The following is a 16,108-nucleotide window of genomic DNA, read 5'->3' as shown; positions in this document are numbered from 1 at the left end:
ACACAATTAATGATTTGATGGCAAGTTCTGGCGATGTAAAAACAGCAGTATTAAAGTTCTTCCAATGATGTTTTCATAGAAGTAGAATCAACAGTAGCTGCAATATTTGTAGTGTAATGGATTAAAAATACAAAAATACACATTGTAATCATTGGTTGATTTTGTTTTGGCTGATAATGCAATCAGACATTTTACATTTATTTATTTATTTATTTATTTATTTATTTATTTATTTATTTATTTATTTATCCAGATGCGGACTGTGGTGCATTTGGAACCTATCCATCACAAATTATAGTAGTCGATCCACCGGGTATTGATTAAAACTAGAAATCCAAGAGGAATCCATTGTGGACAATAGACTCAACATTTACAAGCAAAATGTATAAGATGCATGTTCAACTTTAAAAAAAAGTATTTACTCATAGGTACTATCCAAGTTTATCTACTCTGCTTTATTTGACCCTGCGCTACAATAATCTCGTTAATTTCACTTTAAGGCTTTCATTGATTTCCTCCCTCAGACACCTCAAAGCTGAGAGTTGAACTCGCTATTGACGGTCGGGTCTCTGGGGACAAATTCTCTACGCCGCAAATGTCGAAAAAGACGATGAGCATGCATTCGGTCTAGCTGTGGACCTGCCTCGGCTTTTTTCGGCAATCGAGTTGATGGGTTCTTCCACTGTTGCTTCGTCTCAGGGTCGTACTCGTACACCAAAGTTTCGTCACCGGTAATAGTCCTTGACACAAAGTACTGGTCATCTACGGCAAGCTGTTGGAGTTCTTGGCAGACTTTGACCCGGTGTTCCTTCTGCTCCTGGGTCAGCAGCCTGGTGACGTACTTGGTAGCAACACGGTGCATGTTCAAATCACACATGAGAATCGCCTGAGCTGTTCCATATGACACATCAACAATGGCAATGTTGTGGATTGTTCTCCGACAATCATCATGCACAAGTTGCCAAATGGTTTGAGCTTCCTTCCATTGATGATTTTCCGATCTTAAAGCATTCATGACATTCAAAAAACCTCAAACAACTCATTGGCATTCATAAACTTGCTGAATCAAGTCACATGTCTCTGTGGCAAATTTATCCAATCTCACGCAGAATTTCCCGTTTGCTCTTTGTTCTAACTTGCTGTCTATGATAAAAATTGCAGACAAGGTCAGAATAGCACCAGTTGCACAGACCCCGATGTACACAGGATAATGTTTTTTTGCACAATGACTCATGCTGTTTTTTATGTTTACAAAAAGAAAACATTGTATGCTTGATCTATCTTAGAATTAATAATGAAAGTCTTAATCTGATATTATAAATGGTGAGAAAATGTAAATGTCATCCACAGGGTGGAAAAAGTTAGTAGTGTTGTCATCTTTGGATGGAATGCAAATAAGTAAGTCTCTGATATAAGGTCAATTGTATAATTTGTTCTATAATGCATGACAAATAAAGTTTTTCAGACATTCATTTTGGTCATCCACAATTAAAATGACAAATGCTCATGTTATTGCATCCCCTAACAGCAGTGCATGCAACTCATAATGTGTAAAAGCAACTATAAGGATTTTCACCGGAGTACATATAGATGCTCAACTGGCCATTTAAAAGAAATCATCAAAATAAGCATGGTCATTTTTATTCAGAGCTGCTCTGTAGTGCCACTGCTTTAAAACACTGTTCTTGGCTCTGTTGCACGAACTTCTTGGAATCGCACACCCCTCTTCTGATGCCATGAATCTGACAGGTTTGTTGATCATAGCTCAAGATAATGGCAGATATAAATCAAGACTGCACCTTGTAACTGTTTAGCCAAAACACAGACGTAACATTTACTCTAGATCTTGGATTGATGATGCAAATTAAGCAGAGAGGAAGCTGGGAATTTTAAAGCAGTAAGAAAGGGAACAAACCCCTGAAATGTCAAGCTGAAAGTAGCATTAAAGTGCTTATTTGCTGCAATATAGAAACAGCGGCAGTTCGTAGGAATTTATTGCTTTTGTTTCCTGGGAATATAACTATAACTGCCCCTGTTTACACAGCAATAATGGTGTATTTCATGCAATAGTGGACATATCCACTACAACAAGTTATCAATTGAGAATTAAAACAACCATATAAGTTGTACAATACGGCCTAGTTGATCCCTGCTTGGATTTTGTCCAAAGCTGGAACAAAACCATTCTTGTATTTGCCTGCAACTGGACCATTTTCAAAGCATTATGCAATGAAGCCTTCATTCACATGATAAAGAAAAAGCTTTTTTGTAAAGCGTGAGACAGTTTAAAAAAAAAAAAAGGTGGGGGAGATGTGACGGGAATATTTGAAAAGGCAGAGAATTACGGTATCTTTCAAATTGATTGCGTTTCTGAGATAATGAAAGTGAAAGTTAGGTTTATTGCAGATAAGAGGTGTATAAATATGAATTCATGATGATACCTGGGCACACACCTTGGGAAAGGTACCGCACTTTTCCACCTGACGCACCAAAAGCAACAGACGCAAGCATGACGAATGCAGTAGTTGCTCTTCTGGTCTTCACTGTTCTTCTGTGGAACAATGCACAAGGTAAGCAACACATGCACATACACATGCACATGCACATGCACATGCACACAGATGCATTGCTGTTTTTTTATTTTATTTTATTAAAGTATGTTGTGTCATTCATCCATCAAATATCACTGCAACCAGACTCCGGGTCAATGACTGCCTAAACTGAAGTCTTTTAAAACTGTTGACCTATTGTGTGGAATATGAACTTGACACAGTGTGTGGGATAGAGATGCCATTATTCAATTTTTTTCTCCTCTCAAGGGGTCTTTCAGTTTTCCTCAAAATGACCACATTTCCTGTAAACCATGCACAAGAGAAATATATACCAGACAGTATATATTATAGTGTTCATATTTGCTTTATTTATCCCATGCATACCGATTACTACTGTGAACGTAATGAAATGCCTCTTTTTTTTCTAGCATTCCCCAATAGCGCCGCTGACTGCTGCCTGTCCACAAGTGAAACTTTAGTTCCACGCCGCATTGCTGAGTCCTACCTTATCCAAACCTTGGACAGTGGATGCCCCATTCCAGCTACTGTGTAAGTATTTTATAGTGTCATAAAACACTATAGTAAAATAACATCTTAGATTGAAATCCTTAAAATACTCACTTTCTTTTGCTTATGACTCGCTGTCATTCAGATTCATCACAAAGAGGAACAAGAGACTGTGCTCTCCACCTGCAAGTAACCAGGGATTTCCATGGGTGATGAAGCTCATTGAATATCTGGACAACCGTAACAACAAGAGCAAAGGTAACAAACTATGTGCCTATGTAATTATCATGCTTATAGAGCTGTATAGATATTATTCTTAACCTGTCTTTACTGATATACTCTTTCTCTTTTTTTTAGGTGCTTAGTGATGAACAGCGTGAATGTGTCCAGGCCTGTCGGATCATCATGCTTTGGTTTTCTGTGACAGCTTTTGTGATGTTAATAAGCTACATGGATTTTTTTTTCTTTTTCAACTTGTTTGAACATTTCATATATATTACACATGTTATAGTGCTATGCTTCTCCCACGCAAAAAAATGAAAAAACATACAAAAAAACAAATGTGCCAGGGTTAATGAATAAATCTGTCGGCAGGTGTTTCCAAAGCCTTTTCTATACATGTTAAAACTACTAATAAATTGTATATATTTTTTTAATTAATATGTACAAGGATCTTTTTTTTTTTTTTTTTTTTTTTTAAGGATTGCATTCAAATAAAAATATTTTTTGTAACCCAGAACTCTTTGTACAACTCTTTATCAATTTAACATTTATATTGTATTTAGGATACAATACTTTGAATACATTTTACACAATACTAAGACATAAATTTACAACATCAGAAGCATCTTATAATTGGTTTATTTAGACAACTGAGCAGTTAAGGGCCTCACTTGAAAGCAAGAGCAACAGCAGGAATTGTCATAATTCTTTTTGTAGCACCCAATTTTTTAAGTATTAATGCTTTAAATCAAAGTTAAAACAAACTACATAGTTCCCACATGAAACACGGGGCTTTCTGGTTTCTCTGTAACTTGATAAGTCACATTTCTTGCTGCAACACAAGTCTCAGATAAAAGTCAAGCTGGTGAGGCAATGACTATTACAGCTGTTGTGAAATGTGCAATCGCAGGAAAGAGTTTGTGGATGTTATGCAATGAATTTAGAAACCGAATATAAAAAGTATGTTGTGTCATTTGAACTAGTAATGTTATTGTTAGCTATTTCCTGTGGTGTCAAGAGAAATTAAACACTTCAGGATCATTAGAAATCAGTTTTCTGGTAAATAGTGACTCCAGTTTATTCAATTCAATTCAATTTTATTTGTATAACGCTTTTAACAATGAACATTGTCTCAAAGCAGCTTTACACAGATAATGTGGTGATTAAAAATGAATATGTTCTTTATGAGTAAGTTTGTCCCTGATGAGCAAGCCGGTGGCGACTGTGGCAATGAAAAACTCCCCGAGATGGCATAAGTAAGAAACCTTGAGAGGAACCAGACTCAAGAGGGAACCCATCCTCATCTGGGTTACACCGAATGTCCATTTGTGGCAGGTATACAATGTTGCGGGGTGCAGTGATGATGATCAGAAGCAAACTGAATTCCTGAGTCAGTGTAGGAGACTGTTGACATCAACTACAGTCCAATCCATCCTCAAAGCTCCCGTTCTTACTCCGGAATTTCATGGAACCACCCAAGGCGTTGATGACAAACCTTCCCCAGCTGCACAGAGTGGCCTCCAGTCAAAGAGAACACTATCCAGAGGCAGACCTGGACGAAGTGGGAAGATTCACGGAGGGGAGAGGGGCAGGAATAGTGGTCACTGGAGCCTCAGGAGCATGTTTAACTCGACCGAGAGAGAGAGAGAGAGAGAGAGAGAGAGAGAGAGAGAGAGAGAGAGAGAGAGAGAAGAGGGTGACAGGAAGAGAAGGATATGGATTATTAAGTGTACCTATTGTTGCATGAGAGTTAAAGTCACTGTGCAGTTTGGACTCCGGCAAGACTCGCTATGGGAGCATAACTAAAAGGGAGAACCAGAAGGCAACACAGACATGAGGGATCTCTGGGATAAGAGACGACCCACCACACCACCATCAACAAACCTGAGTGAACGCGTGAATGTGAGGGGACGACAGCATACAAATATCCCAGTTCACCAAACACTCTATATCAATGTTCCCTCCAGATCTGCGCCTTTACCTGAGAAAAAATCTACTGATTAAAGGCTTGACTGAATAAATATGTTTTCAACCTCGACTTAAACACTGAGACTGTGTCTGAGTCCCGAACACTGATAGGAAGGCTGTTCCATAACTGCGGGGCTTTATAAGAGAAAGATCTGCCCCCTGCTGTAATCTTCATTATTGGAGGAACCAACAGATAGCCAGCACCTTTTGATCTAAGTAGGCGTGGAGGATCATACTGGTACAGAAGTTCACTCAGATACTGCGGTGCGAGACCATTAAGTGCTTTATACGTCAGTAGTAGTATTTTATAATCAATGCGAGATTTGATTGGGAGCCAGTGTAGACTGATTAATACAGGGGTGATGTGGTCATATTTCCTAGATCTAGTGAGGACTCTTGCTGCTGCATTCTGAACTAACTGAAAAAAGAAGAAGACCTAAGACAATTTAGCAAATAGAAGCCTGTATTAGACAAGAATGGGACAACATTCCTATTCCTAAACTTAAGCAACTTGTCTCCTCAGTCCCCAGACGTTTGCAGACAGTTATAAAAAGAAGAGGGGATGCCACACAGTGGTAAACATGGCCTTGTTACAACCTTTTTGAGATGTGTTGATGCCATGAAATTTAAAATCAACTTATTTTTCCCTTAAAATTATATATTTTCTCAGTTTAAACATTTAATATGTCATCTATGTTGTATTCTGAATAAAATATTCCAATTTGAAACTTCCACATCATTGCATTCTGTTTTTATTCACAATTTGTACAGTGTCCCAACTTTTTTGGAATCGGGTTTGTACACCTAATACACTGAGTAAACGTTATGTTGGATTTGTGCATGGTTTCAATGAGCCTACCACAATTATATTTACATTAATATTCATGTAAATTCCCTCAGTTGATAAACACACTGACTCATCTGTGAACCCCCAATGACAATGAATAGTAAGGAAGAGTTTCTGGTGATTTCATGACTGTCAGACTGAAACTAAAACATTTATGATAATTACAAAGATGAAATATAGCATTTGGACCTTAGGCAGCAGCACTTTGTCAAGAAAGCTAAAGTTTTCCAGCTGGAGTGGCTCCAGCCGAATTTGGGAATAAGACCAGTGATCGTAAAAACTCTAGACAGGACCACCAGAGCAGCATTTGAGAAAATGGGAAACTGGCACAAGAAAATAAGTAAAGAAAGTAAAATCTGTCTGTACATTAGAAAAAGCAAAAAAAAAACAAAAAAAACCCCCTGTTAATAGATATTCAGCACTTAAAAAAAAGGAAAATTTATTTTATCTACCAAAATATTTTTTCTTTTACTGTTCATACAACATACAAAAAAAATTATTTACAAGCAAACAAAAAATATTACAAGAAACTACTGCTTAATTCCCTAAATTAGTACTTTGTTGAAGGACATTTTAATTTTATTACGCAACTGAGTTTTTTGGATTTGAGTCTGTCAGCTTGTCATGGCTTTACTTACCAGTAATTCTTAATCTTTTTTGTCAGAACAATCCAAATTGTAAGGACATATACAGCCTTTCGGTCACAGGCCACTCATTTTTAGGTGTTTCTGGTTGATTTGGATGGATGCTCTGTGTCACCTTCCATTTCCTTTTCAGTTTTCCAGCAGACACTTAATGTGTACTGATGTTGAAAAATATGATATTTGTGGAAATTCATGACTTCCTCCACCAAAAGAAAAGCCCCAGTTCTGGCTAAAGAAAGCTGTCATAAAACAAGAAGCTGCAACCACCATGCTTTTCCATTGGTTTTGTGTTATTTAGATTATTTATTTTGTAAATGCTACTGTAAAAAATTATTATTATTAAAATTAATTATTTGTGTCAGAATTTATTATACTACACCAGTGTCGAATGTCTAGTGTTTTAATTGTTTCTGAAACCCCGTAAATGGCAAACATTCACTCAAACACTTGACCCTTGTCCAGACTGGGGAATCCCCACATTTTAAAGCAGGGAGGGGTTTAAAAAAATGAAAGTTAAAGCTCCTATAAATTCTTGAAGCAGAAATGCAAGCGAGAGAGAGAGAGACAGAAAGAGAAAGAAAGAGAGGAAAAGTCCAGTAGGAGGAGATTTAACATTCTTAACAGAAGCAGTAGTATCTGATATTACAGTAGGACAGAAACAGGACACGTGTAGCTCTCATCCACTGACCACAATGGCTCAATATAACTTTATCAGTCTGTGCGTTGGTGTGTGGATCACTGCAGTCATCCTGAGCATCAACATGGATGGTTAGTATTTTTGTTTTTTTAATTATTATAATTATTTAAGAATCATGTATGTGTGTTTACCTGTATGCTCTCCTGGATTACAATATGCAGAATGGTAATTTAGTTAAATTAAACAAAAAAAAGGGAATTAATTGCTTTTGGAAATTATTTTTCATTCATTCATACAAAATCTTCCAAATCTCTCTTTCTTCCTCTCTGTCTTTTAGTGTCTCTCGGAGAGCAAGCAGTGGATTGCTGTTTGAAGGTTAGCCATCATCCCATCCCGAAGCGCATTGTTGCCTGCTACCGTGAGCAGCACAAGGGTGAGGGCTGCCCCATCAGTGCTGTTGTGTAAGTATCACAGGCATGTCATCAATGTGTGAAATTAGTGAGATTCTGGTCAGCACACCTTTTTAATTGTATAAAAATACTATAATAAATTTACATTAAAAAAAGGTGAAACTTCATGCACCAGGTTATGAAGGGGATGAAAATACAAATGAAGGGACAACCTTGTTTTGTGTTAAGACTCACGTGCATTTCGATCACTAATCATTCGATATTACTGTGTTTTTATAAAGAATGCTCTGTTAGATTCCATTCATTCCTTCGATTCCGATTATGGAAGTAAGAAATGGTTGCTTTGTATTTGTGCTTTCAGTTTTCGCACTCGCAAAGGTCGTGAACTTTGTGCCCCCCATGATGTCGACTGGGTTGCAGACGTGATGAACGCAGTGGATGCCAGGCCAATGAAGAAAAACAGGGTATATAATTTCATTTGAAATGATATCATATGATCATGGTCACCATTTTAATTTCTTTTATCATATGTAGACATATTAAAGTATTACATTTGTGCTAATTCATAGTGAAATTTAAAATATATTCATTTGTAAGTGTTTAATATTCACAACATTAATTATCATGATCTCAATGTGACACTACTTGCAACGAGAAACTACAATTAAAACCACAGGCCACAAACCAGATGCTCAACTAATTCTCTTCTCTTTTTTTCTCTTGATCTTGCAGGATGAGCTTTGTTCAGGCATGAAAGGCTAGGTTGCATGGGAACACATGATCTGGTGAATAAAGCTGGAGGTTGACGTTTTTTAGATCATGGCAGCTAAAAAGCTAAATTCTATCCTTTGGGGTTTTTTTGTTTGTTTGTTTGTTTGTTTGTTTGTTTGTTTGTTTGTTTGTTTTTTTAGGACAGAATGCTTTCTCTGCAGCGTGCACATTTAATTACTTCTTTTTTTTTACTACCTATATGATTTACTATTTTTTCTTTCTATCAAAATTCTTAGCATCATAGCAGTTGATTTAATTGTAGGTCAATCAATAAATGATTTAAATTAAGGAATAATCCAAACTATGGTATTTTTCTCAGCTTTCTGTATTTCTACACTAGTGTACTACAAAAAAAAATAAAACATACCAGCAGTAGCAAATCAATGTCCGTTTTTTTTCTCTGTCCAACAACAAATTGGATTTTGGTTTCTGAAAGAGTGGTGAAAAACCTCGTTTTGAGTCTTACAGCCTTACAGCCACATTCATATTGACGTTTTGTAAAGTATGGGGTTTTAAAGTACATTTATTTAAATGTAAATTTTAATATTGCTTATGTATCTCTTTCTAATGTTTTTTATTTTATTTTTTATTTTACCACCCAATTCACATCCTTGTAGTATTGACTTAATGTAATAAAATGTTATGAAGGAAAATACTTGGATAACTGTGAAATAATAAATAAAGATTATTTCTGTTGAACATATCGCTTGCTTATTCTTTTGCTAAAGAAATATTATACTAGAAATATTAACATCTCTTAAAAAAACAGTATCAGGAGAATAATAATATGTACTTTATTTTAACAGACTTATTCTATAATGTAATTAATATATAATTAATTAATAAAAGTAAAGAGAGTTGTAAATATGTATTTTTCTTCTTTCGGCTTCTCCCATTAGGGGGCGCCACAAAGGCTCATCCGTCTTCATACCCCCCCTGTCCTCTGCATCTCTTTGTCTTCCTTCACCACATCCATAAACCTTCTCCTTGCCCTTCCTCTTTTCCTTCTTTCTGTTGGTTTCATCCTCAGCATTCTTCTACCGATATACCCCATGTCTCTCATCTGCTCATGTCCAAACCATCGCAATCACAATCTAAATCATACACTATCGCAGGTCTCATCACGGTTCTATAAACTTTCCCTTTCACTCTTGCAAATACCCTTCTACCACAAATCACTCCTGCTATCACTCTTCTCCACCCACTCCACCCTGCCTGCACTCTATTCTTCACTTCTCTAATACACTCTCCATTACTTTGCACTGTTGACCCCATGTACCTGAACTCCTCCACCTTCTCCACCTCTTCTCCTGGCAACCGCACCACTCTCATCCTCAAACATCAAAGTCCACGGAGACTCCTGTCTGACCTCGTCCATCAACCTGTCAATCACCACTGCAAACAGGAAAGGGCTAAGAGCCGATCCTTGATGCAGTCCAACCTCCACCTTACACCAGTCTGTCGTTCCTACTGCACACTTCCCTGCTGTCACACTGTCCTCATACATGTCCTGCACCACCCTCACATACATCTCTAACACACCTGACTTCCTCATACAATACCACAACTCCTCTCTTTCGGCACCCTGTCACACAATGCAACTCCTTCTGACCTTCTCTATACTTCTCCATCAACCTTCTCAAAACAAATAATGCGTCTGTGGTGCTCTTCCTCGGTATGAACCCATACTGCTGCTCACAGATGGTCACCTCTTCTCTCAGCCTGGCTTCAACTACTCTTTCCCATAACTTCATGGTGTGACTGATCAACTTTATTCCCCTGTAGTTACTGCAGGTCTGCACATCTCCCTTATTCTATGCTGACGACCTCCAGATCTATCTTCCTGTGATTCAGAGTAAGCGTTCTGCATTGGACCCTCTCCATAGATGCCTTCAGGATGTTAAACAGTGGCTTTCCCAGATCTTCCTTCATCTAAATGAAGAAAAGACTGAGTACATCCTGTTTAGCTCGGACTTACCCAGCAGTTCTCTGAGTTTTGGTCCTCTTACACCTCAGTTTCCACCTACCGTGCGTAACCTTAGTGTTATTTTTGATCAAAGTATGCACTTCAATAAGCGGATCAGTGCAGTAGTGAAGGCGAGCTTTTATCAGCTAAGGCTCCTCAGCAAGGTCAAATCATTCTTGTCCAAAGCTGACCTTGAAAAATCTATGCATGCCTTCATCAGCTCGAGGATTGACTATTGTAATGCCCTTTACACTGGACTTAACCAATCACTTTTAAATCAGCTTCAAATGGTACAAAACGCGGCAGCACGTCTTCTCACCAACAACTCCAAATGCTCCCACATCACCCCTGTCCTCCGCTAGCTCCATTGGCTTCCGGTGCGGTTTAGGGTGGAGTATAAGGTCCTGCTGTTTGTGTTCAAGGCAATCAATGATCTGGCCCCGCCATACCTCGCCGAATTATTAAAGGTCTACCAACCAGCCAGAACTCTCCGCTCCTCTGGACTTACCTCTCTGGTTGTTCCTAAATGCAAGTATAAACAGTTTGGAGGCCGGTCATTTGCTGTCCAGGGACCAACTGGTATTTTTTGCTTTACTGGAAAGCACCTTGTGCTCCTGTTGGTGGTTGTAATGCGCTTTATAAATAAAGTTTGATTGATTGATTGATTGATTGATTCTTAAAAACCCTTACCAGCACACTCCTTCTCCATTCCTCAGGCATCCTCTCACCTTTCAAGAGTTGTAATTATGTAATAGCGCCCATTTCCCAGGACACCAGGTGGCGCTGTTCGTCTCACCGCTGTTAATAATTTCAACGAAGAACAGAAATCTCCAAACCGCTTTACTGAATGATGATACAAACACGTCCAGCGAGAGCTTGTTTGTATTTTCTGTCTCACGCGTGGATCCTTTTTGTATTGTTTTTACAAGAAGATGTTAGATGTGATGTCGGTGAGCTGCGTTTAATTTGTTATTCTAATTTTTCATTGTTAAGGTCAGATTAGTTCTATTAATGAAGTTGTTCTCGTTGCCAGGAGACCTTTGAAAGCTTTGGGTTGTGTTTCAATAACCCTGGTGCACTACACAAGCAGGACATCTATAGGAAGACTATAAAGTGCATTATGTGCCGTGTTAGGGATGAAATCAGCTATAACCTAAAACCTGAAACAATGGTTTAATATCTTCAGATCTCGTTTGTGTAAATTGCATCAAATCTTTATTCATCTTCATATTTAAACTGTGCATTTTACACCTTTCACAGGCCTTTAGTGGTGTCCTACCTGAGTCAATCCACCTCCTAATGCCATCATTATGGTGGTACGGCTGGAGAAACCTTCAATATTATACAAAAAACGCAGTATCGGAGAGCTCTGCCACACAGACAGGAGTCTCGTACAGTGAGAATAAATTCCATTACTAAAGCAAGAAACCCAATGAACACAATTCAGCCACATCTGCACCAGCCACATACATCATTTCTAGCAGAAGCACCAATATCAACTTCAAAAAATGACCCTGGGTTTTCCATCCATTACAGTTTTTCTGGTGACTTAAATTGTTTGTTTAAACGGAAACGATAAATTATTAATTGTTCATGAAAACAACTGTTTTAAACTATTTGTGCTGACTTTTTCTTACAATGTCCTGCTTTTCTTGAAAAGTTTGTCTTGTAAGTGTCCTTGGAAAATGTATCTGTGACTAAATCGATTTCTCCTCCTCTGTCAGCCATTCCTGAATGAAAAAGAAAAAAAAAAAACGGCTATTAACACGAATACATTTGAATTTGCAGTTTGCTACAGATGCAGTTTGCGAGCTCTTACTAGTGCGCTCACTGATCATCCGATCGAAGGATGTAAAAATTACGACATGATTGGATGCCATCTGGAGGGCCTCGGAGTGGCTAAATCCGATCTGATTGGTTCAAGCAACAGTTTTATGCAACATGGAGTTTTGGTTAAAAGATCCTATGACCCTGGCAACATGTGATGTGATGACTAAAATCTGATTGGACAGAACCTTTAACCTAAGAGAATAGACTATTGGAAATAATTCAATATATGTTCATAGACAAAAAATGTATGAACAAGTAAGTAAATTTGATAGAGTTTAGGCTAGCAGAGAAGGCCTTTCTGACCGTTATGGCCCGCCACTGAATTTAACAAGGTGTGAGAGTGAATAATGTTTTGTCTGAGCATTAAATATAAAGACATGACTCAAGCCCAAAAGGCTCCATACTTACAATATGTGCCTGGGAAAAGTTTGGAAACACCTAGACTTTTATGGTTTTTGAGAGACACATGCATGATTCTTTGGTTTCTATGGAACATTTAACAGTATGAAGAGTCACTTTGACTAAACAAATAAATACATCAAATGTTCCACGTTATTCCCACTGATAAATCCTCTTTTAGCATGAATAACAGCTTTACAAACTTAAACATCTAGATGAAATACTTTGCCATGCCTCTTGTAAAACTTGCCAAATGAGTTTTTACTAGTTGTAGATTTCTTTCTGGCCTTGCAATCCCGTTTATCCCAGAGAAATTCAATAGGATTTAGGTGCAGTGACTGTACAGGCCATGGTAGATATCACTCCAGCTGACTGTTTGCTCTCTAAATAAAACTTATAGAGCGCAAATGTACGCTTCGGCTCATTGTGGTGTTATATGTTGAAGTTAGTTCCTCAGTCCAGATGGAATTGCATGGTGTTGACATGTGGAATTGTAGCGATGTTAATTCAGTATTCCTTTCACCCGGAATAAGTCTCCCACCTTCTCTGCCCCATAACAACCCCAAACAAATTATGAGATGAGAAATGATCATACTACTAATACACATGATAATTGCATACTAGACATCCTTGGACAATCCCAGTTTGCAGTGTCCAAGGAATACATATTAAACGAGGTAAAAAAATATATATTTACAAAAAAAAAATCAAACATCTCTGATCCTCTACAGAATGATTTAATTCAATTTGGGCTTTTCTATTTGAGATGGAGACTCATTTGAATTTAAGAAAGCTCCTGGAAATCTGCTATCAAACTCGCATCTAATATGTTGCTTTGTCATTTTGCAGTGTTTCTGCCTTCATTCCTTGTCGTATCTGGCCCGAGAGCATCCGCCTTTCTGGTTGGGAACGTGACTAACGTGACTGTGTCCATCAACAGCGTCTCACCCTCCAATGCTACAGGTATGTTGCAGGATTGTGATTCGTAGACACGTTTTATTACATTACAAACTCTAAAAACAAATTATAGTACCACAACTATGTATATTTGGCTGTTTCCTGTCTGATAGGAAGCCTCCCTCCAGCCTCCTGTGTGTCGTCCGGTGTCAGCCAATGGACTGTGTCAAAAGAGCATATGGGGATGGTGTGTATTTGCTTTTTATGGAGCAAGTGAATTTTTTAAGATAATCGTCAGTTAATAGATTGCTTATATTGCACCATTAGTCATTAATAAACCCTTTTCATTACAGCGATTCATTACGTTCGCAGTTGTCATTAATATTAAACTCAAAAGCTTGTATTCTGTGAGGTTTTCCACTCATTTTCTGCCTAGTGTAGACATGCTGCTTTCCAGGGCAGTTTAGAAGAAAAGCCTCTTCTGCATACATGAGCTCACATGTTCTGAACAATTTGGTGCAGTTAATACAAACCTTTTATACCACTTGTAAACTAATCCCAGCCTTCCATGACTCAGTTTCTCCATTAACCAGTGGTGTGTCTTCTACAGGACCAGAGCCTCCTGGTGCGTATTATTCTGAACCGAGGCCTACAGCTGTGCACAAGCAAAAATGAAACAAACTGCTGTGCCAAGCCGCTGTGTGTGAGAGAGACGGTCATGGTGTGTGCGTGTCTGGGCAACGTCACCCAGGCCACGCTAATCGTGCAGGCTCAGGTTTACGCCCAGCTACTTCCCAGTGGCCCTGTGTCAGGTTAGTAAACCTTTATTGTAATTTTTTTTTATTGCGACATTATAGGAGTGTAAACTGCTGATGATGCGCTTTTTCTGTTTTTGTAGAGAATAAAACTGTGATTCCTAACCAAGTTTTCCAGCCCCTCGGTCAGTGTCCATGTGACTTGACTGCAAAAGTGTGCGATATACGATGCTGCTGTGATCAGGTACATAAAAATGTCTACTCTGGTTTTTTTTTTTTTTTCGAGCATCATGCAATTATATTATGGCCTCGAATTAATTACAAAAACTGCACCAGACACCGAAATCTGATCCTGGTGTTAAACTTTTCTGTAGTAGTAAATCAGTAAAAAAAAAAAAAAAAAAAAAAAGGTATATCATATATTGCTATTCAGTTTTGAAACTTGTAAATTTTTAAATGATTTGCTTTCTAATTGACTTATTTTTGCTGTACAATACAAAATATTATTGGAATAATGGTGCAGCTTTGTAATCTAAGGGGTAAAGTTTAAAGCTTTGATTTAAAGCAATGCATTTTTCTTTTTTTGGCAAAAAACTATGCATTCAATATGTTATTTTAACTCTGCAATGTTACAATTATCATTTAGTGACATAGAGCAAATAACAAATACTAAATTTGATTATGTTTAGTAAGGAAGCCAAAATTATGGTTATAAATATGATTCATTATGCCTCGCTGTAGCCTGTTGTAATAGTCATGACATAATAATGTATAGAAAAGCATACTGTAAATTTCTTAATATGCTGATATGTAATTCCTACAGGACTGCACCCCAGAGCTTTTGTGGCTTTTTGCTGGTAATTGTCTGCCTGGACCATTTGGCGGAATGATTTCTCCTGTTCCTGACTACGTCTGCTCTGCTCAGTCGACTACCAATGCTCCAGATTGGTTCCCTTTTCTCTGCGTCGCCTCTCCTTCAGAGAACAACCCGTTCCTTGGGCTTTTCTATGATGGCACTATTGTGTATATATATTTTTTTAAATTTTTTTTTATTTTATTGACATTTTTTGTAAAAACCACTCTTGCTCTGAATGTCTACTACTAAATGTAGTGTGTGTCTGAACGCTTTTACAGCACTCCAAAACCAGCTCCATCTTTCCAGACTCAGCAGGTGGCAGCACCTCTACCGTCTACAAAGTACCGCCAGGGGGCGCCCATCTTGACCACAGACAACCAGTACTTCACTATCCCACAGGTCTTCCAAACAGAATTGTAGTTCATACACTATATGTAGATACACTATATGTTCATACACTATATGTACATGTAGACAAAAGTATTTGGACACCTGATTTTTCTAGCCATGTGCTTCTTCACTAAACGTTACCACAAAGTTGTGGGCACAATATTGTATAGATATGTTCCAGCATCACAATGGCCCCCGAGCACAATGAAAATATGGTTAATATCTTTAGAATGAAATTGAACTCTGAATACACCCCAGACCTCCTCACCTCCCTTACATCAGAACCTGACTTTACCCTTGTCTTTGAATGAGCTCCAAATCTGATTCCAAAAGCACATACGAATCTTATGGTCAGGTGTCCACAAACATTTGTCCATATAGTGTTATTTACATGCCGTCTGTCTAAAAGGACTTATGTTCAGTGTACCCTTGTGCAGGTGTCTATGCTGGGGCAGTG

General features: G+C 38.0%; 3 protein-coding genes across 3 annotated transcripts in view; all 3 read left to right on the top strand.

Moving 5' to 3' along the window:
- The first annotated feature begins 2,314 nt into the window (after window positions 1-2,314).
- On the top strand, window positions 2,315-3,798 carry LOC310718135 (C-C motif chemokine 19-like). The gene is made up of 4 exons (XM_083526713.1): window positions 2,315-2,570; window positions 2,981-3,101; window positions 3,205-3,317; window positions 3,417-3,798. Exons 1-4 carry the CDS (start codon window positions 2,432-2,434, stop codon window positions 3,422-3,424), a joined length of 381 nt encoding a protein of 126 aa, XP_083382839.1. The 5' UTR covers window positions 2,315-2,431; the 3' UTR covers window positions 3,425-3,798.
- A 3,468-nt stretch (window positions 3,799-7,266) lies between these two features.
- ccl19a.1 (chemokine (C-C motif) ligand 19a, tandem duplicate 1) lies at window positions 7,267-9,259 on the top strand. Its single transcript, XM_083526736.1, has 4 exons — window positions 7,267-7,508; window positions 7,715-7,838; window positions 8,149-8,251; window positions 8,520-9,259. Exons 1-4 carry the CDS (start codon window positions 7,433-7,435, stop codon window positions 8,547-8,549), a joined length of 333 nt encoding a protein of 110 aa, XP_083382862.1. The 5' UTR covers window positions 7,267-7,432; the 3' UTR covers window positions 8,550-9,259.
- Window positions 9,260-11,322: 2,063 nt separating this feature from the next.
- Window positions 11,323-16,108, top strand: part of tctn2 (tectonic family member 2) — a 15,434-nt gene continuing 10,648 nt past the window's right edge. The window contains exons 1-8 of the mRNA XM_083527360.1: window positions 11,323-11,474; window positions 13,603-13,716; window positions 13,824-13,897; window positions 14,261-14,462; window positions 14,549-14,649; window positions 15,229-15,428; window positions 15,540-15,660; window positions 16,089-16,108. The exon at window positions 16,089-16,108 is cut by the window's right edge and continues 119 nt beyond it. Of these exons, the coding sequence (XP_083383486.1) occupies window positions 11,372-11,474; window positions 13,603-13,716; window positions 13,824-13,897; window positions 14,261-14,462; window positions 14,549-14,649; window positions 15,229-15,428; window positions 15,540-15,660; window positions 16,089-16,108 (935 nt within the window). The 5' untranslated portion in view covers window positions 11,323-11,371. The remainder of the gene's footprint in view (window positions 11,475-13,602; window positions 13,717-13,823; window positions 13,898-14,260; window positions 14,463-14,548; window positions 14,650-15,228; window positions 15,429-15,539; window positions 15,661-16,088) is intronic.

Source organism: Silurus aristotelis, assembly GCF_946808225.1.
Source record: "Silurus aristotelis genome assembly, chromosome: 23".
Lineage (NCBI taxonomy): Eukaryota > Metazoa > Chordata > Actinopteri > Siluriformes > Siluridae > Silurus > Silurus aristotelis.
Note: the sequence above shows the minus strand (reverse complement) of the source record. Positions and strands in the feature narration are given on the sequence as shown.

Excerpts from the sequence above, each read along its gene's own strand:
- LOC310718135 (XM_083526713.1), top strand. The coding sequence starts at position 2,432 with ATGATGATACCTGGGCACACACCTTGGGAAAGGTACCGCACTTTTCCA. Across the intron at positions 2,571-2,980 it reads TCTGTGGAACAATGCACAAG|CATTCCCCAATAGCGCCGCT; the intron begins GTAAGCAACACA and ends TTTTTTTTCTAG. Across the intron at positions 3,102-3,204 it reads TGCCCCATTCCAGCTACTGT|ATTCATCACAAAGAGGAACA; the intron begins GTAAGTATTTTA and ends GCTGTCATTCAG.
- ccl19a.1 (XM_083526736.1), top strand. The coding sequence starts at position 7,433 with ATGGCTCAATATAACTTTATCAGTCTGTGCGTTGGTGTGTGGATCACT. Across the intron at positions 7,509-7,714 it reads CCTGAGCATCAACATGGATG|TGTCTCTCGGAGAGCAAGCA; the intron begins GTTAGTATTTTT and ends TCTGTCTTTTAG. Across the intron at positions 8,252-8,519 it reads GGCCAATGAAGAAAAACAGG|GATGAGCTTTGTTCAGGCAT; the intron begins GTATATAATTTC and ends TTGATCTTGCAG.